The following is a 20,980-nucleotide window of genomic DNA, read 5'->3' as shown; positions in this document are numbered from 1 at the left end:
GTGGTGCTCGGCCGGAGCCGGCGGTGCGGGGCCGGAGCCGGCGGTGCGGGGCCAGGGCCCGGGGCCAGCGGTGCTCGGCTGGGGGCCGGGCCGGGCCTGGCAGTGCTCGGCCGGGGGCAGCGGTGCGCTCGGCCGGGGGCCGGGGCCAGAGCTGCCGGGGCCAGAGCCGGCGGTGTTCGGCCCGGGGTCAGGCTGGGGCCGGCGGTGCGGAGCCGGAGGCCGGGGTGCTAGGCCGGGCCCGGGGCCGGCGGTGTTCAGCCCGGGGCCGGCGGTGTTCGGCCCAGGGGTCGGGCTGGGGACGGCGGTGCGGGGCCAGGGTGCTCGGCCGGGGCTGGAGCCGGCGGTGCGGGGCCCGGGGCCAGCCAGGGGTGCTCGGCCAGGGGTGCTGGGCCGGGGCTGGCCAGGGGTGCTCGGCCAGGGGTGCTGGGCCAGGGGCGGCGGTGCACTCGGCTGGGGGCCGGGGACGGAGCTGGCGGTGTTCAGCCCGGGGCCGGCAGTGTTCGGCCGGGGGTCAGGCTGGGGCCGGCGGTGCGGAGCCGGGGGCCGGAGTGCTCGGCCGGGGCTGGCGGTGCGGGTCCCGGGGCTCGGGGCCAGCTGTGTTCAGCCGGGGGCCGGGCTGGGGCCGGAGCTGGCGGTGCGGGGCCCGGGGCCGGGCCCGGGCCGGGCCGGGCGGTGCTCAGCCGGGGGCTGGGCCGGGGCCGGCGGTGCTCGGGGCTGGGGTCAGGGGCCGGCGGTGCGGGGCCGGGGACCGGCGGTGCAGGGCCCGAGCCAAGCCGGGCAGGAGACGCCGGGGCCAGAGCCGCGCCCCCCTGCCCCAGCTTGCCTGCTGCTTCAGGCTTCCCGCGAATCAAATGTTCGCGGGAAGCAGGGGAGGGGGAGGGGCAGGGGCCGAAGCTTCCAGGGGAGGGGACGGAGTTGGGCCGGGGCCGGGGCCCGTGGAGTGTCCTCTTTTTGGACACTTAAAATATGGTAACCCTAACTGAACCCACCTGAGCTTGGAGTCATTAAGCAAGAATAAATGTGACACAAATCTTCTCAAGTATAATTGCGCTTTAACTTGCACACCACCGTTTACATGCAGTTATAAACCTGTGTTTTGGGCATGATTTGTAAAGACTTGAACTAAAGTGCAGGCCATTATCTCAGTCTCCCTGTCCTTCGGTGCCCTGCTATTGGGTATGCTATTGCCATTATGGGATGGGCACTTTTTACAGGTCTAGCTCTTAGGTATAGAAAGATGAAGTATGGCTGAGGGGCCTGTTGTTGTCCTGGTGGCTAAATCCTGAGGGATTTTCAAGTTGGAACAGGCTGTGCTTGGTACATAGTTAACTATTATTTCAAAAGCTTTGATCACTATCAACTAATGTTCACTAACTTGTGTCAGCACTGCATGCAGCTTCTTGAAAGAACTTTGCACCAGGTTCCCAGCAAACATGAGCAGGGCCAGGCAAAATGCTTCTCAAAGCAAGGTTTGAATCCAGTGCCTTCCATACCACAGCACTCACCTCAGCCCCTGGAGCTAAAGTAGTAATTTCTTTTACTTGTCAGCAACAGTAGTCTCTTCTCCTCCTACATTGGCCAGCCATTACAGGGGAACACACAACACTCATTCAAGCAGTGGGTTATGCTGACATCTTCTTTTGAAAAAAATACCCTTTGACCTAGGAGAAGCAAGTATCAATAACCCGTTATACATATGGGACAAATAAGGACAACAGAGATTTCAAAAGGTCATCATGGTAGAGCCCGCAACAGAATTCCAGTCCCTCCATATAGCAGAATCAACCCTTATCCACCCTGCATCTTGTTACATTTAGACAAAATCTTTGTGCTTGGCTACGCTATCTGAAAACTGACCTCCCCAGAGCCCCGTGAGAGGCTCAGCTGAGTTGGCCTGGCAAATAGCTGTATGCAGGGCTGGATTAAGGTATAAGATAACTAAGCTACAGCTTAGGGCCTCGCAATATGAGGGGCCTCTAAAAAAGAAAAAACTGACTGACTCCATTTCAAGTTTTATCAAAATCGGTTGCAAAATAAAGGAGATATGGGAAAAAGAGAGAGAATCTTCTATATAAATATTTTCATTCAAATATGACAAAAACATACACATCTGGATACACCAATACCCTTATCCAACCCTAACCCTTCACTAATTGTTCATTATTGACAGGCAGGAGGCCAGGACTGAGATTAAAAACGAGAATTGCACTTGTAAAATTAGTATTTCTATGAATAAGTCTGCTATCAGTCTAAGCTGCTAAGGCAGCGTTTTGTTGGCCAGCTACTGGTAAAATTCTGACCACGCCTTCATAACTTATTTAAATAAATAAATAATTTCACTGCCGATAAAATCGGGGGCAAATGTGAGGTCGGAGATGCCAGTGTTGTGAAGCAATCCTGCCAAGCTCATACTTGTATGTTAGTGTTCTTTCTTCTTTTGATTTGTACATGCGTACAACTGTGTATTTTAGTGCGCACGCCACTTGCTGTTTCATGAACTATCCATGCTTCACATGATTGTGTTTGCAGGTGATCGTCTTATGGACTTGGATTGAGTGGATCTTGAGGAGGATAAATTTGTGTTGGCTTCCCTATGTCAGTTTCGGGAACCTTCACAGTAAATATCGGAGAGTGATGATGAAAGGATAAATAGAGGGTTTTGAGAGAAGTGAAGGAAGATATACATATATATCAAAGTATTCTGAGTACTTGCTGAGCAAGTTATTTCAAACTATGTGCATATATGATTTATAGGCTATTAAAGCCTAGAATATTCAATATATTTGCTTGAATATAGGCTAGTTTTTCTCACTTTCTCAATGCCTGTTTAGAGATTACCAGTCTTTTTTTTCTGGTAAATTATTTCTTTCTCTTAGCGCATATAGCTTGTTGTCACTCTGTGTGTCCAAGGTGTTTACTCAAGATTAATTAGTGGTCCTGGGGGAGACAGAGGATAGAGAAGCGAATGCAAAGAGAGATGTCTGCCTAGAAAAAAGACTGGGATTTTCTGCTTGGCAGGTTTGGAACGTGTAAGATAATATTTTATTATGGGTAGTATGTTATGTAAAAATTCTTATATAGACTTATAAATCACATATCCTATGCATAATACATTGTATTTTTATAGTATGGCAAAAGAAAAATCCCAACAATTCATTGTTTCGTAGCGAAAATTAAATTGGAATAAACATTTGTAAATATACTTTATATATAATCTGGATAAACTAACAAAATTAAACAAAAGTTTTTTCATTTATGAAAAGAAGGATAATTTTCCTCACTCATGATGTAAAAAAAATTATATATATCCTCTCTTGTTTTCCTGTGAGAACAGAGAGAAAATAGCACTAACTTTCACAGAAATATCCTGGTAAAATAACACAGGTTTTTGGCATGCATATATATATATAAAATTATTTGTTGGGGTGTGTGTGTGTGTGTGTGTGTGTATAATATATAAATTGTACATTATATATATATATAATGTACATTTTTTTTACTGGTTTCAATAAAACTTTCTGCTACTAATTTTAGTACCAATATTAGGTAATTCATCATAACCTTCTATAAAAACAAAACAAATAAATTTATTGGAAAAATACAACCTGCATACAATTTTCTGATGGTTTGCTTATTACCTGGGTGTAATTCATATTAGGGCTGTCAAGCGATTAATAAAATTAATTGCACGATTAATCATGCTGTTAAACAATAATAGAATACCATTTATTTAAATATTTTGGATGTTTTCTACATTTTCAAATATATTGATTTCAATTACAACACAGAATACAAAGTTTACCATGCTCACTTTATATTTATTTTTGATTACAAATATTTGCACTGTAAAAAATAAAAGAAATCGTATTTTTCAATTCACCTCATACAAGTACTGTAGTGCAATCTCTTTATCATGAAATTTGAACTTACAAATGTAGAATTATGTACAAAAATTACTGCATTCAAAAATAAAACAATGTAAAACTTTAGAGCCTACAAGTCCACTCAGTCCTACTTCGGCCAATTGCTCAGACTAACAAGTTTGGTTACAATTTGCAGGAGATAATGCTGTCCACTTCTTGTTTACAATGTCATCTGAAAGTAAGAACAGATGTTCGCATGTCATTGTGGTAGCAGGGGTCGCAAGTTATTTACATGCCAGATGCGCTAAAGATTCATATGTCCCTTCATGCTTCAACCACCATTCCACAGGACATGCGTCCAGGCTGATGACAGGTTCTACTTGATAACGACCCAAAGCAGTGCGGATCGACGCATGTTCATTTTCATCATCTGAGTCCAATGCCACCAGCAGAAGGTTGATTTTCTTTTTTGGTGGTTCGGGTTCTGTAGTTTCCGCATCGGAGTGTTGCTCTCTTAAGACTTCTGAAAGCATGCTCCACACCTTGTCCCTCTCAGATTTTGGATGGCATTCAGGGGTGAAAGTAACATAAAAGACTTACTGGTACAGGGGCGGGGTCTCGGGCAGAAGGGGCGGGGCTGGGGGTCAGCCTCCCCCAGCCAGCCCTTCCGTGGTGCCTGGCCCACGCCGCCTGGGGCTCTGGTGGCGATTTAAAGGGTCTGGGACTCCGGCTGCTGCCGTGGTGGCTGGGAGCCCCGGGCCCTTTTAAATCAACAGGCCTTGGGGCAGCTGCCCCTTTTGCCCCCCCCCCATTGGTGGCCAGCAGGGCTGCCAACGGGGGCGGGGGGAGGGAGAGCCAGTGACATTAAAGCATTGCTGCAGCACCGCTTTAATGTCAGCTGTGTACGGGCTGGTACTGGCAGCCATTTCTTACTGGTACACCGTACTGACCCTTACTGGCCCATTTCCACCTCTGATGGCACTTCAGATTCTTAAACCTTGGCTCAAGTGCTGTACCTATTTTTAGAAATCTCACATTGGTACCTTCTTTGCATTTTGTCAAATCTGCCGTGAAAGTGTTCTTAAAACAAACATGCTGGGTCATCACCCGAGACTGCTATAACATGAAATATATTGCAGAATGCGGGTAAAACAGAACAGGAGACATACAGTTCTCCTCCCAAGGAGTTCAGTCACAAATTTGATTAATGCATTATTTTTTTAACGAGCATCATCAGCATGTCTTCTGGAATGGTGGTCGAAGCATGAAGGGGCATATGAATATTTAGCATATCTGGCATGTTAATACCTTACAATGCCAGCTACAAAAGTGCCATGCGAACGCCTGTTCTCATTTTCAGGTGACACTGTAAATAAGAAGCAGTATCTCCCGTAAATGTAAACAAAGTTGTTTGTCTTAGCGATTGGCTGAAGAAGAAGTAGAACTGAGTGGACTTGTAGGCTCTAACGTTTTACGTTGTTTTGTTTTTGAGTTCAGTAATGTAACAAAAAAAAATCTACATTTGTAAGTTACACTTTCATGATAAAGAGATTGCACTACAATACTTGTATGAGGTGAATTTAAAAATACTATTTCTTTTGTTTATCATTTTTATAGTGCAAATATTTGTAATAAAAATGATACTATAAAGTGAGCACTGTACACTTTGTATTCTGTGTTCTAATAGAAATCAATATATTTGAAAATGTAGAAAAACATCTAAAAACATTTAATAAATTCCAATTGGTATTCTATTGTTTAACAGTGCGATTAATTGTGATTAATTTTTTAAATTGTGATTAATTTTTGACTTAATCACGTGAGTTAACTGTGATTAATCGACAGCCCTAATTTATATCAATTTGACTAATAGTTGAGCTTTAAGCTTGTGGGTTATCTGCATCCTATATCTTCTATTGCTTCTTGTATCCCGTATTGCCATTTATATATTCTCTAAGAATATCACTGTGCATTCAGACAAGGAATTCCACAATTTAGATGCCCTAACAGAGAAGAGAAATTTCCTGAGAATTCGTCTAGTAAATTGTATTATTTACTGTATTTTTTTATTTTGTACTTTTTATATTGTATTGTTTACTTCTACTTTACTTACATATGCAATTAGTCCAAAGGAATTTGTCTAAAATTTATTTTTGTCATGATGTCATCGTTACAGAGAGGGATGCTGAAAATGAAGATTATTATTCTATTTTTACAACTTCGCCTTGTATATATGCAAATATAAAGCTTTCATGTTTATAAATTCAATCCTTTCTCTGAAAATAATAAATTCCTTTTTTTTTTTTAATGGTATTGGGCCTCTTGACATAGCTTAGGGCCTCAGAATGTCATAATTTGACCCTGGCTGTATGTGACTGAATTCCATCACAGCGATTGTGTGTAGTTAGTGCATGAGACGGGGGCCTGCAGGCAGGACCGGGTTTAGGTTTTTTGCCACCCCAAGCAAAAAAATGTTGCAGGGTAGCCCCAGAGGGAGCGGAACCCCAGAGAGCAGGATGCGGAACCTGCACGGCAGGGTCCCACCCTCAATGGCCCTGCTGCTGCTGCTTCTGGCTGCCCTGCCGCAGTTCCTGGGCAGCTTGGGCCGCTTCGCCCAGCCCCGGCTGCGGCACTGGGGGGCAGCCGCCCTGCGGCACCTGCAGGTGGCTCCATGCGCCCCGTGGGGCGGCCCCCAGCCCAAGTGTCCCCTGCTCAGAGCCTGCCCAGCCCAGCCACGAGGTGCGGGTGCTGCTCCCCCGCGGCGCAAACCGCAGCGCCCCCAGGGTGCCCCCCGCGCACGATGCACTGCTGCTACCAGGGCCGGCTCTAGGCTTTTGCCGCCCGAAGCCACACACAAAAAAAAAAATGGAATGCTGCCCCTGAAAATGTGCTGCCCCAAGCACATGCTTGGTTTGCTGGTGCCTAGAGCCGGCTCTGCCTGCAGGAAGAAAAAGGATGATCCCATGGGTAAGGATTGGACTGGTATCCAGGAGAGTGGGGTTTCATCCTCATCCCTGCTAGGCAAATCACTATTGGATGTGGCCAGGTGTCTATATATAGAGAGAATGCCCCTTACCCCTGCCCCAACGTGATCTCTAGGAGACAGGCAGGTCTTGTGTTACAAGCACTGGGATTCAGGAAACTGAGGTCAATCTGGTTCTGCCACTGTCATCTTACTGGCAAAATCACTTCCCCACAGCTAGGCTATTTTGCTTCTCTGTGAGACTTACAGTCCTATTTTGGCCCATTGAGGGTTCAAGAGTCAGTTTGGGCTTGAGGCTCTGGGAGTTTGAGTCTCTTTCTCTGGCTCTGGGGGAAATCTGTCAATCACAGCCTGCTCTCCCTCCTCCCCCTCTCCCGCTCAGGAGTGGGGTTGGCACTGTAATCAGGGCCCTGGGGGATGTTTGGGGATGGTGCAGACCTGACTGGTCAATCTGGTACTTGGTGTAACACTTTCAAACTGGCAGTAGTGACTAGGCACTGTTCATTGATGAGATGATGGCTCATAAGAGGTGCTGGCTATTTCTGGAGCATTATTGTCCAGGCCGACCTCTGAATCTAACTCGCTGAGACCCCTGCCTTTGCTTTGCCAATGACACCCGCCTTGACTAGTCACTCCTCCCTCAAGCACTCGTATGCTTCTCCCATGCCACCCCCTATGTGTGGGGAAACCCAGGGAAAACTCCCCATCAAACTTTGTGATGCTGCCACCTTCTCCCTTCTTAAAACCTACCTCTGCTGGGACCCCTTCAAACGCTCCCCTCTGCCGCTGGGTGAGGAAACAGCAAGCTGTATCTTCTGCTAAATCCCTGCGTGCTGCCAGGGAGTAACAGAACAAGGGAGTGAAGGGACTGGGGCAGCATGTTGTGTAGTTTCCACTAACACTTGCCTTTCCATCTGTCTTCCCACAGGTGGATGCAGTGCGGGTGTATGTGAAGAGTGACTCTGAGGACCTGCAGTATCCCATCCTGTTTGTAGTTCGCCAGCAGAAGGGGGTCCTGTCATGGCAAGTCCCTCTGATTTTTCGAGGCCTGTAAGTGGCAGAGATTCTCTTTGCAGTTTGTAACAGGCAGGTTGTCCCTCCTTCCCCAGTTGCTAAATCTCACCATTTTACTGTAAGTCTAGGAATACTTGGTGCGGTGGCTTGTTTAAGTTTCCCATGGACTCACAATTGCTGGCATCCAACTTGTAAATTTTCTCTTGGTCAAAATGATTGACATTTCCCATTGGCAAGGTAAATTGAACAGATTGATTCAACTTAGCAATGCCCTGTTTTCAAAGTGTATGTGCAGAGCATCCTGGCCCCTGGCTCTCCTGTGGTTGGCCGCACTGCCAACTGGCCATGCTATGGGCTGCTCACAGTTGGCAGATAGCCTTTGCACTTCCTCTTCTTATTCACCAGCATGCTCTTCTCCCCCCCCCCCATCCCTCAAATGCTGTGCAAAATACGACATGCTGAGAAAATACAGGGGAGACACTTCTCAAAAGCATCAAGCTATGTCCTCAGGCATTTCAATCTGTGAGATACACACACCACACCTGTTTTACAGCTACTTGGAGGGGTGTCGTTAAATAGTCCTTGGCTCTTGTCAAGATTTTACTGTATCTGGCTTCATGAGCCAGGGGAGCAGATGGTAGGCTGGGACACCAGAATAAGTCACTACAGTTGGAGGAGGGAACATTTCTGTATTGCATTTTGCAAATAGAGGTCAATTTCTGAATATCCCCTCAGTGTGGACTTGTCCCAACAATGGTTGGTGAACCTGCCTCTGTGATCCACCAAGTCCTGCAGAGCATCTAGTTGATAAACTGTGAGAGGAGGGGCCTATAACTGGTATATGCATCCCATCACTAGCAGTTGCACAACTCAGGAACTGGAATTGTTCCTAACCAGTGACCTCCAGCACACCTCGACCACATGATGCTGCAGCACACAATAGATAGGCACGCGTGCCTCCACCACCAAACTAGTTCCCAAGGGGGGAGGGTTAGCTCAGTGGTTTGAGCATTGGCCTGCTAAACCCAGGGTTGTGAGTTCAATCCTTGAGGGGAGCCATTTAAGGATCTGGGGCAAAATCAGTACTTGGTCCTGCTAGTGAAGGCAGGGGACTGGACTTAATGACCTTTCAAGGACCCTTCCAGCTCCATGAGATAGGTATATCTCCATATATTATATTATAACTGACTCATAGCAATCTGGGGTTAAGCTTCCAAATGCTAATCCCCATTCAATTCTCCTTGCTGAGGCAGACTCGCACTGCAGCGGAGTTCCAGGGAAATGGCCTTGTACAGCCTGAGGTTCTGAAGCCACTGCTGTCATCCCGGGTCTGTCTATCTCTGCTAGAATAGAAGGAAGGCATTTTTCTGTTCCATTTTATTTGGTGGCTGTTGGCTTTTTTTCCTTTTGTCTGCTGTAGTTACCAAAGGACCTACAACTACCAGGAAGTGAGCCGTACACTCTGCCCTTCGGAACCCACGCCTGAGATGGGACCCTCTGAGCAGATCATATTTGTAGATGTGGCTTCCATGGCACTGTTTGATATTGAGTATGAGCTGCTGGTCACGAGGCTCAAGAGCTTCCAACTCACGTAAGCAGGATTTGTGAACGTGTGCAAGTGGGATTGTCGTGTGTGTGTGTGTGTGTGCGCGCGTGCGTGTGCACTCGTACAGGGTGGAAACTGCTCCCACTCACCTCTAGGTAGATACAAGGATAGTGCCTTCAATTACGCTTTCTTCACATCCTAGGAGAACACATGAGATAAGAAACTTTTTTTTATGGGTGGCACTGAACGGGGGAAAAAATCTAAGGCACTAGCCTCCCCACTCTTGCTGTTTTAGACCAAAGCTTTCCTGAGTGTGGTTCCCCAGGTAGGCTCACTTCCAGCTGCAAGGGACCAGAGACTCTCAGCTGAGACCATTTATCAGAAGTGGGCTGTAGTCCACGAAAGCTTATGCTCTAATAACTTTGTTAGTCTCTAAGGTGCCACAAGTACTCCTGTTCTTTTTATCTGGTGGGGTCACTCGGGTCGTTCCTCAGGATCACCATGCCTTTGGGCTCTGTCTCCCTGGGCTATAGGAATGAAGCACCATCCTCACTTTTATGAAAGACTCTGCCTCCTGGATGGGCTTGGTCTGAAGGTGGTCCCCTGGCTTTCAGGGTAAGGAGAAACCCATTCCTCAGGCAGGAGGAAGTCAGCCTCCCAGTGACTTCAGGCCCACTGGTCAGGCCTAGGGCTGCGGCTTGGAGCAGCCCTGTTCTGTTGCCTCTTTGGACTAGAAGGAAAGGGACAGGTCACTTCCTCCTTCCTTCTAGGAGCCCCCCAATTTACTTCCTCTTCCTGCTTAAATAGCTGGCCTGATGAGATTAGATGGAACTCTTCTCTCCAGCGAGTGGACTAAGCTAGAGCCCCCAGGTAGGGCATGCCTTCTGTCAGGCTCTCTTTGAAGGGAATTAACTCCTTGCCTGCCTGATAAAGCACAAGATGCACACACCTCCTCTCAAGGTGGCAATGGAGGTGCCAAACCAGAGAAGACTAGGGGTCCATTTGACCAATATTCAATTCCCAGCAGTGGCCAACACCTGATTCAGAGTAAAGTGAAATCTGCCCAGAATTCACCTCAATAGCTATGCACTGTTGTGTGGATAGGGGATTCCTTCCTGACTGCTGCACTGATGACCTGGGGCCCTGAAGCATGAGGTCTGATTACTTCTATTGAAACCTGAGCATAACGTTCTCCTGTCCTCTACCGAAATCCATCCCCAGTCTGACTCGTGACCTTCTGCACTATTTTTTCTTTAGTTTAAATTGAGGTTGGAGTTTGTCATTGTGCAGTAGGTGCTGATTGGCAGAGTTCTCAGCTAGAGCACCCAGGCAATCAGGAGCCTGTGCATTTATTTCTCAAAAGAAATAGGGAGTCAGTTCATATCCTTGGGATCAGTGCTCAGAGGGGAGCTCCTTCCAATGTGTATGGGGTGGGAAAGCATCAGCTGCTTTGGTAGCAGGGTTCCCTGCATCTTCCTGAGCAAGATTACTGTTGGTCTGCGGGGATCTGAGTGGAAATGGGATAGGCAATGGCAAGGAAGCATATCTTTCTCTGACACTTGCTGGGACAGCCAGAGGTGGCATGGTTCCACTGGAAAGTCAGGGGCTCTGCTCCACGAGGGAATCCCCGGCAGAGAAGCTCCGATGAACCAGTGCTAGCAGAGAGGGGGCATAGAGCCAGAGGACTTCTATGCAGATGGCTTTGTGCCCCCATGGAGCTCTGAGATCTGTGGGGTTTGTGGACCAGCTATCCTGCTTTCTTCTGTAGGTTGAGGTTAGGGGGGAAGTCCCCACTCCCACGAAGGTAAGCTGTGTCAGTTTCTTGGCCCCTCCATGAGTATGTCTGCAGAGGGGGAGACAATTTAGGCTAGGATTATTTTCAGCACTGCTGCTGTCAGAGATGCTCTCGGATGGGCTGATGCGGGGGGAGGGGGATGCAAGGCCAAATGCGGGGAGCCTGCTGGGACTGTTGATTGGGGGAGGGGTCACTAACAGAAAATGCGGCGGGCTCTCCTTGTTACTCTTTTGTGGCATGGGGGCTCCCTGGGTGAGCTGGGGAGGAAGCTTCAAAGGTGTGAGAAGGATCCTTTTGTGTCTGGAAATGTGCCCTGCAATCAGGGCCGGCACCAGATGAGCAAGCTGGTGCTTGGGGCGGCAGATTGTTTGAGGCGGCATTCTGCCCAATCCTAGGGCGGCACGACCGCTTTATTTTATTTTATTTTATTTTATTTTATTTTATTTTTCTTGTTCCGCTCCGGCCGCCCTGTAGGGGGCGGTGGCGCGGCGAACCAGAGCGCCCTGCAGGGCAGTCCTCTTCCTTCCCTCCCCGCTGACCGGAGCGGAACCCTCGTGGCAGGCGGCAGGAGGCGGCGCAGCGCGAGGGGCCACGTGGCAGCGCCCCTGCTGTAGCCCTGGCCGCCCCCTTCTCTCTCTCTCAATCCCGCCTGCTCCCTCCCCCTCCCCTCCACCAGCCGGTCCCCCTGCACCCGCGCTCCGGCCGCGCCGCAGGCTTTTTTTTTTTTTTTTTTTTTTGCTTGGGGCGGCCAAAAAACCAGAGCCGGCCCTACCTGCAATGGCCTGGGGAAAAGGAGGAGGGGAGACAGGGCCAAGTCGGGCCCTGGCTGCATGGCCAAGATGAGACTGGCTGTGGGCTAGTTAAGCCAAGCAACCTCTGTGTGGTGGCGAGAGGGAGCTCCTCCCAGGAGTACAAGTTCTTCTGTCGTCTCACTCACAGCCTAAACCTCTGCGGCTCCAAACGCTGCATCCAGTTTGTCTGTCATCCCACTGTGCTGTGGCCATAGGACAAAGAGCTGGGAACCTGGCTGACTGCGAATACTGGGGGCCAGCATAGCCTGGAGGTGGGCACATAGTGGGGAGTCAGGCAAGCATGAGCTCTCATCTGGTTCTGCCACTGATTTGCTGTGTGCTTGTCACATCCCCTGTGTGTGCCTCAGTTTCTCAATCTGTAGACCAGGGAATATAAAATACTTCAGTACCGATGAAGAGGAAGGAAAATGCACATTTCTCTTAACTCTCTAAGTTGCTCTTCAAAATGTTTATTTCCTCTCAAATGCTTACACACACACACACACCCTAAATTTTACTCTGCCATTTAAGTGGACAGGTTCTGAGAAAAGTCAGTGATATTGTTCACACAAAATAATCCAGGATAATCCTGTTCCTCTATTTTCCATTAAAAAGCTGTGAACAATTGGGTTCCTGTGGCCTCTGATTCCCAAATTCTACAGAATAAACAGATCACGGTTTGAGAATCTACAGAATTCCAAAGCTTTGCTCAAATCCACTTTGATTGCTCAACAGAACTGTTAACTTTATTAAAATTTCCAAGGATTGATCTAGACTAAAACTATGATACAGAACAGCACTTTAGCTGCTCCATATCCAAACTTAAACACAGATAATGCCACCCAGAACATTAGCACCAACCTTGTGCCACCTTTTCCTCTCCCCAGACACTTCTTTAAAGGGACTGCAGTAGCTCACTTGAACTGCATGTCAGCCCATCTGCATACACAGTGAGATAATTAACCCTTTAATTTCTGGACTAAAACGCAACACTAGAAAAGTGCATATCTACCATGCTCATGTGCGTGCACTCATGCTTGCTCTTAGACTGAATGGAAATGAATTCTTAGCCTTTTGATTAACACTGCATATTGCCTTGTGTTATGCTGGGATTCTGAATGAGCAGGAGAAAATGAAATCAGTCCTAGAACCAAACAGTGTCCTTCCTGTGTGCTTAAACAATGCACACATTAAGGAGGCTAGTCCCACAGTATTTCTAACCCAAGAGCTGGACAACTCGCAGAAACACTTGTTGCACAGTCGCCAACATCTGAAAACTTTTGCTGATGCGATTCTTCAACTAAGCTGCCAAATATTAGAAACTGAGATGTAGAGGGTCAAGCCTAGTGGTTGGTGCTGTGGCAGCCGGGCCAGGAACTGGAGCCAGAGGTCAAAGCCAGAGTCAAGAGCAGGTTTGGAACAAAGGAGGAGCCGGGCTAGGAACAGGGCTGGAGCAAGAACAGGGCTGGAGCAGGCTAAGGCCTGTGAAGTTTGTCGCCATTACCAGGCAGAGGAGAGATCAAGCTATGACGTGATGGTGATGCTGTTTCTCCTGTGAGACTTATATACCTACCCTGAGAGCCACCAGACCAGCTCCTGGCTTGTAAATTGGCTGGAGCCTATCACAGAAATGACTTATCACTGGATGTGGCTTAATTAGGCTCTAACTCCTCACATCACCTCCCCATCAAGGATGCTTCCCCACCATCCTTGGGCCCAGCTTTTCTGGAGACAATCAATAGAATTCCTGAAAGAGGTTGGGTGCATGCATGTTACTAGCCAGTTCCCACAAATGGTCAGCTGAGCCATACTGTTTCCAATCCATGAGGTACATGCTTTATCCTTGGAGGAGCTTAGAATCCAGGATCTGTTCCACCTAGTATTCTTCCTTCCCCTGAACTGTGACAGGAGGGGTGGAGGTTGTTTTTTGCATCTGGGAAAGGAGTTATCCACATATTTATTCAATAAGCAAACATAGCAGCTGTATCTTCATAGTATGGGGTAACTGGATCTTGAAGGCCACCATCTTGAACTGTTGAATGGTCTGGAATGGGCCAAGATAATGGTGGTCTAGTTTCTTTGAGGGTTGGGAGGTATCCAAGTGTTGAGTTGAGAGCCATACCTTGTCTCCAACCACCATGGGAGGGTCCTGTCAACGGATTTTGGCATATCATTTGTAGTCCTCCTTGGCTGAGTTTGTGTAATTTTAATTCCTCTCGGATGCAGTGGAGATGTTGAACCAAATAAGAAGCCGCAGGGCCACGGGAAATTAGTGGTACGGATGGATGGAATTAGTGGTGAAAGCTATTATTGGCATAGAAAGGACTTTGGTATCAGAAATGGGTGGGTTAAGCTGTGATGGGTCAGGGGCCTTGTTTGAGTAACTGCAGGGCAACTTCAGTGAAGCAGGCATGGTTTGGGTCATTAAACATACATAAAAAAATCACTAACAAATTCATCAAAGTTGTGGAGAATCGGGTCTCTCTGCTCCAGGAGTGGCGATGCCTAATCCACTGCTTTGCCTGCCAGTAAGCTGATGATGAGCCCTACCTTACTTTGGTTATTTGGGTACATATCTGGGCACAACAGGAACAGCAGTGACATTGATTGAGAAACCCCCAAAACTTCTAATGGTTCCCACCAAATCTCTTTGGTAGAAGGATCTTAGACCACAGCTTATGGTGTGGAAGGACATGGCACCACTGGGATCTGTGAGTGCAGGAAGGCATTTTCCCATTGTAGCTGGCCACTTGGTTCTGGAGGGTGTGCCTGGAGATTTCATTTTGACTATTGGGGACACCTGCAGGCATAAACAATCCATCTTGGCCACTGGGCCTGACAGGTCAGGCTGCTCAAACTGTTAGAAACCAAGATATAAAGGGCCAGGCCTAATGGTTGGAGCAGTGGCAGTCCTGTCTAGTGGTCAGTGCAGTGGCAGCTGGGCCAAGAACTGTATACAGCCAAAGGTCTGAGCTGGAGTCAGGAGTCAAGAGCAGGTTTGGAACAAAGCAGGAGCAGGGCTGGGAACAAGGCTGGAGTCAGAGCAGGCTAAGGCCTGTGGAGTCTATCATCACTATCAGGCAGGGGAGACTTCTAGCCACGAAATGATGCTGGGCAAACGGAGGTGTTGCTTCTCCTGTGAGGCTTCTATACCGGCTCTGAGAGGTAAACCAGCTCCTGGTTTGTAGATTGGCTGAGGCCTACAATAGAATGACTCATTACTGCATGTGGCTTAATCAGGCTTTAGTTCAGGGATGACTCATCACCTCACCTCACACCATGTTCTTAAGTGTGATCCTCCCCATGCCAATATGAGGGAACTGCGGTTATTTAGTCAGCAGAAGAGAAGAGTGAGGGGGGATTTGATAGCAGCCTTCAACTACCTCAAGGGGGGTTCCAAAGAGGATGGAGCTAGGCTCAGTGGTGGCAGATGACAGAACAAGGAGTAATGGTCTTAAGTTGCAGTGGGGGAGGTCTAGGTTGGATATTAGGAAACACTATTTCACTAGGAGGGTGGTGAAGTACTGGAATGGGTTACCTAGGGAGGTGGTGGAATCTCCATCCTTAGAGGTTTTTGAGGCCTGACTTGACAAAGCCCTGGCTGGGATGATTTAGTTGGTGTTGGTCCTGCTTTGAGCAGGGGGTTGGACTAGATGACTTCCTGAGGTCTCTTCCAACCCTTATCTTCTATAATTCTATAAGGCAGTTAGTGTAGCAAACTCCTCTGAGGCCTTATTCTGGAACTAGGCAGGACCAACACCATAGCTACACAGCATAGCATCTCATGATCAAGCAGCACTGAGATCCCCTCTGCTCCCCTCCTGCTGATCACTTTTTCCATGCACCACTAAAGCTGGTTGAAATGTTTTTGGCATTGCTTTTTCCATTGGACAATGCCAATTTGTCGCATTCGAAATATTCAGCAGGAATGTGTTTTCAACAACCTTTTTTGCGGGGGGAGGGGAATTGAATCAAAGTAGGGTGACCAGACAGCAAGTATGAAAAATCGAGAGAGGGGCGTGGGGGGTAATAGGCGCCTATATAATACTAAGCCCCAAATATCGGGACTGTCCCTATAAAAACAGGACATCTGGTCCCACCCTAAATCAAAGCATGTTAATAAGAGTTAACTTTATTGGAATGGAACACTTCAATTTTTCCATTTCAAACTGTCTGTTTCTAAATGTATTTTATAAATCATAGTATAATATAAAATAAATAATTCAAAATAAAGTATGAAAAAATATAGATTTTTTTTTTAATTGAACAGTTCATTTTACAGGAACTTTGTGAAATTTCAGCTCTTTATTCTGATTTCAATTTTTTTTGTTAAATATTGGACTTTCCCTCTGAATAGAAATTCCAGTTCCAGATCAGCTCCGTGTACTACCCTGTCCCAGCACGAAGGGCCTGACTCTCTCTCCCAGTGCTTAAAGCAAGTAGGACTAGTTTGAAAAGAGCCCGTCTTACAAATATAGAAGTGTAAGTCCCCCACTAACGCTTAGCTCACAGCCTTAATGTCTCCCTGTGCTTCATGAATGCAGCTTTGAAGAGCAATTCTCTGAAGATGCTGTGTGTGTGTTTGAGCATTTATGCTGTGAGCTTTAGAAAGTCTTCACCTTACTGATCTCTTTCTTTTTTAGGACAGACAAAGCCTTTAACTTCACTGCCAGCCCTTCGCAGCCTCAGGTAAGCAGCCCTATGTGACATCAGCTGCATGTGTCTTTTCACATACAAATGGGTTCCAGTATGATCCTAGCAGTTAGAGATGGCAAAGAACTATAGGATCAAATCCACTTCCCTCTCAGGAGGCAGCCTAGTCCATTGCTGTGGCATCTGCATGGGTAGAGTGAAGGGGTAGCACTGCATAGTCTCTGCCCCTCCTGGAGCATGTGCTGACCCTCACACGAGACATTCAGCTCAAGCAACTGAACAAACCAGAAATGTGAACTGGTGCAGACAGACATCATACCTTGCTGTGGGATGAGTGCAACACTCCACAGGCCCGGCAACCTGCACTGGGTGTGGATTCACGGTGCTGTGTGCTGCCCAGTGTGGACTTAAGCACTATTGCGACTTACATTGGTTCAGTCACTCTACTACAGTTTGCTGAGATGCAGTTCTCTAGTGCAGACAAAGTGGCAAAGGATGCAGACTTCAAACTGCTACCAGCACTTGAGTGGTCTGAAAAAAATGTGGTGGTGAGGGGAGGGGTGTCTGTCTGCCCACAGCCCTGCCGAGCAATCAATTTTGCTCCTCCCCACCATTGTCTCTGCTCTGCCTGCAGCTGCTGGGGTTTTTTCTCCCCCGCCAGGCCTGTGAGAGGACGGTGAACTGCAGCCGGGTCCCCTATTCCACTTCCCAAGCTGAGTGTTACCAGGAGGAAGAGGGAGGAACAGGAGAACCATCCTGTCCCCATTGCTCACAAGAGGGAGTGGAGCCTGCTCCTTTCTCCCTTCTCTGAGGAATGATGTTGATTTTTGAGGGGACGAGGGAGAGCTCAGCCTGCTTCCTGTAGCAGCCCTGATTGGCTGCTCTTCCCCAGGGAAAGCAACCAAACAAAGGGTTCCCCCCCCACGCGGTACTAAAAATGTGCCCTCCTCAGCGGCCTAGCTCACTGTTTAGAAACTTATTTCCCAGAGCTGCGACCCAGAACACTTTAAGCACTATTACCTCGGCTGCAGCGGGAAGGCGATGTTCCGATTGATGAAATCATGACTCACTGATAGGTACAGACTCTTGGTTCAGTCCCGAGCTCTCTGACATCTGGAACATCCAGGCCAGCAGCCATTTGGGGTTTTTCATTGCTGCCTATGCTGGTACAAGCAGATTTTTCTCATTCACAGCACTGAGGGTCATTGTAGCAGCTCTCAATATCCATGAAAACCAGCCACCTCTATGGATGTGGGGATTCAGAGGGTTTCTCTCTGAAGATGAGTGGTGCAGTCCACCCCCTGGAACTAGTGCAAATTAATCTAAGATCCAATCTGCAGATGCCACCCAACAGATCCCTGGAGCGGAAAACCAGTCCACTGGCTGCAAATAACTGTTCTTTCAAAACCAAAGCATCCTGGAATCTGTTCTCTCATCACAGTCAAGACTGTGTCAAATACTCTCTTTCTAACCAGCAGGCTCCTATTATAGTCTTACTAGTACATCTGCATTTAGATGACTTGGGTTTGTATCCTGGCAGACACTATTATATGGTTCTTTCTACTCAGAAACTCTCTCATTAGGTACTATGGATTTTTTTAGATGCAATGATATTTCCCTGCCTCTCGGGCATCGTCTGTCCTTTTTCTATTATTTATAGCCAGGCATTATAGTATTCCCCTCTTCTTATCTTTCTGCCATGTTTAGTTGCGCCTATTAAGTCAAAGTAGTCTTATATTTCCAGGAATCCCCATTTCCCATTTTTTGCCATCAGGCTTCTTATATTATTCTATGGACACTTCCATATAATTTTTATTTACCTTTAGGAACATGGGGCTGGTGGTGGTAGTTTCTTAGGCACTTGTACAAAGCCTATTAAAGTAAATAGGAGTCTTTTCACTGAATTTAGAGGCTTAGGATGAGGCCCTGAGCCATCTTTGATGGAACTGCAGTCTGTTTGTCACAGTGGATAATGTACAAGGTTGTTAATTTTACTTTAGGATCAGGGTGCTCAGAACACCATTTTTAAAAACACCCTAATAGAGGCTCACACTATATGTATACTCCAACTTAAAAAAAATACAGCAAGAGGACCCCCCCCCCCCCAAAAAATGCCACCATGGTGAAACAACAGAGTAAAAGAGGCAGTTGGGGGCAAAAATGCATCCTTTAACCCAGGGGTAGGCAACCTTTCAGAAGTGGTGTGCCGAGTCTTCTTTTATTCTCTTTAATTTAAGGTTTCGCGTGCCGGTAATACATGTTAACGTTTTTTAGAAGGTCTCTCTCTATAAGTCTATATTATATAACTAAACTATTGTTGTATGTAAAGTAAACAAGGTTTTCAAAATGTTTAAGAAGCTTCCTTTAAAATTAAATTAAAATGCTGATCTTACGCCACCAGCCTGCTCAGCCCGCTGCCAGCCTGGGGTTCTGTTCACCTAGGCCTGCAGTGGGCTGAGCAGGGCGACTCGAGGTCAGGGCAGAGGGCTGGGAGGGGTGTGGAGGTGCAGGGCAGAAGGCTGGGGTGCTCGGCTCGTGGGGCTCCTGAGCGGCTCATGGCAGGGGGCTGGGAGGGATATGCCCTGTTCCACCCACTTCCCCCAGGCTCCGTCCCTATCTCTCTCTGCCTCCTCTACGGAGCTGTGTGCAGGCTGCCGCTCTTCCCCCTCCCCCTCGCTAGGGCCATCGCGGGCAGGGAGAGGGAGGAGGAGGGGCAGAGGGGCCGGAATGCACCAAGCTGTGGGAAGAAGCGGGGGAGGAGGGAAGCTTGGCTGCTGCAGGACCAAGCTTCTGCCTCCTGCCCCCGCAGGGGAGAGCAGTGGGCGGGGGCGGGTTGAGTGGGGCGGGGGGCCAGGACCCCCCCCCACCACTCTCCCCTGCTGGGGCAGGAGGCAGAAGCTTGGTCCTGCAGCAGCCAAGCTTCCCTCCTCCCCCGCTTCTTCCCCCAGCGTGGCGCTTTCCGGCCCCTCCGCCCCTTCTCCTCCTCCTCCTCTCAGTTGGCAGCAGCGTGCCACTCAGAATCGGCTCGCGTGCTGTGTTTGGCATGTGTGCCGTAGGTTGCCGACCCCTGCTTTAACCACTGGAAGTCAAATGCTACTAAGAAAAATAGAAAGGAACATAAACTCTGGCAAGTCAAGTGTAAAAGTATAATTAGGCAGGCCAAAAAAGAATTTGAAGAGCAACTAGCAAAAGACACAAAAATTAACAGCAAAAAAGTTTGAGTATATCAGAAGCAGGAAGTCTGCAAAACAATCAGTAGGGTCATTGGACAATCAAGGTGCTAAAGGAGCACTCAAAGAAAACAAAGCCATAGTGGAGAAGCTAAATGAATTCTTTGCATTGGTCTTTACTGGAGAGGAGCCATTCTTTCTAACTGACAAATCTGAGGAACTGTACCAGATTGAAGTGTCAGTAGAAGAGGTGTTTTGGAACACACTGATAAATTTAAACAGTAATTAGTCACCAGGACAAGTTGGTGTTCACCCAAGAGTTCTGAAGGAACGGTGATATGACATTTTAGAACTACTAACTGGGATATGTACCCTATTGCTTAAATCAGCTTCAGTACCAGATGATTCGCAGATTGCTGATGTGATCCTGATTTTTAAAAAAGGACCAGAGGTAAATATGGCAATTACAGGCCATAAGTCTAACTCCAGTACCAAGCAAACTGTCTGAAACTATAGTAAAGAACAGAATTTGAGCATAATCTTTTGTGGGCTAAAACCCACTTCATCGGATGCATGCAGTGGAAATTACAGGGCAACTAGAGCAAATAAGTTTCATATTTTATGTTAAGAAACGCTTCAGTTACATCCCCATTAAAAATTTTTCCCCTTTAAATGTTTTCACTATTTTTTTTCTTGGTTGTAAAGTCCATTGTTCATTGTACAACCAGAGGAAAAGAGCTGTTAAAAGGTGTTTACTTAGATCAAATGCAGCAGCAGTCAGCGAGGATGTGAGCAACTACAAAATGAACAGTGGGAACTGCAAGAAAGGTTTCCTCCTGAAACTTTTGGAAGCTCTTGTAGATAATCGCTCAACAAAAAATGACCCATTTTAATGCAGTCAGAACTGAATTGACGTGGACACTGATAGAATCACCCACTATCTACTCTTATTTTTTAATGTTGTGTTTTAAGTCCTTTGTTTAGTGGTTTGTTTTTTGCTTACCCTGAATTAGCTAAAACTGGGAGGATAGGCTGAATGCACAAATGGGAACACAGGTAGGTACCGAGAGCCCACAACTCCAAATCAAGTCAGTGAGAGCTGCAGACGCTCAGCACATCTCAGGATTGGGCCCTAAAATTTAGGTGCACAGGTAGCTAGAACAAA

At 47.5% G+C, this 20,980-nt stretch overlaps 1 protein-coding gene across 4 annotated transcripts in view; it reads left to right on the top strand.

Annotated features, from left to right (window-relative positions):
• The window catches only part of SIDT1 (SID1 transmembrane family member 1), a 90,619-nt gene that overhangs the window by 28,002 nt on the left and 41,637 nt on the right, over positions 1-20,980 (top strand). For all 4 annotated transcript variants that reach the window (XM_024109740.3, XM_065586581.1, XM_065586591.1 and 1 more), the window contains exons 2-4: positions 7,775-7,896; positions 9,281-9,451; positions 16,636-16,681. In XM_024109740.3, coding sequence (XP_023965508.2) covers positions 7,775-7,896; positions 9,281-9,451; positions 16,636-16,681 — 339 coding nt within the window. The remainder of the gene's footprint in view (positions 1-7,774; positions 7,897-9,280; positions 9,452-16,635; positions 16,682-20,980) is intronic.

This window comes from Chrysemys picta, chromosome 1, assembly GCF_011386835.1.
Source record: "Chrysemys picta bellii isolate R12L10 chromosome 1, ASM1138683v2, whole genome shotgun sequence".
In the NCBI taxonomy this organism is placed as follows: domain Eukaryota; kingdom Metazoa; phylum Chordata; order Testudines; family Emydidae; genus Chrysemys; species Chrysemys picta.
This window is presented reverse-complemented; position numbering and strand designations above follow the sequence as displayed.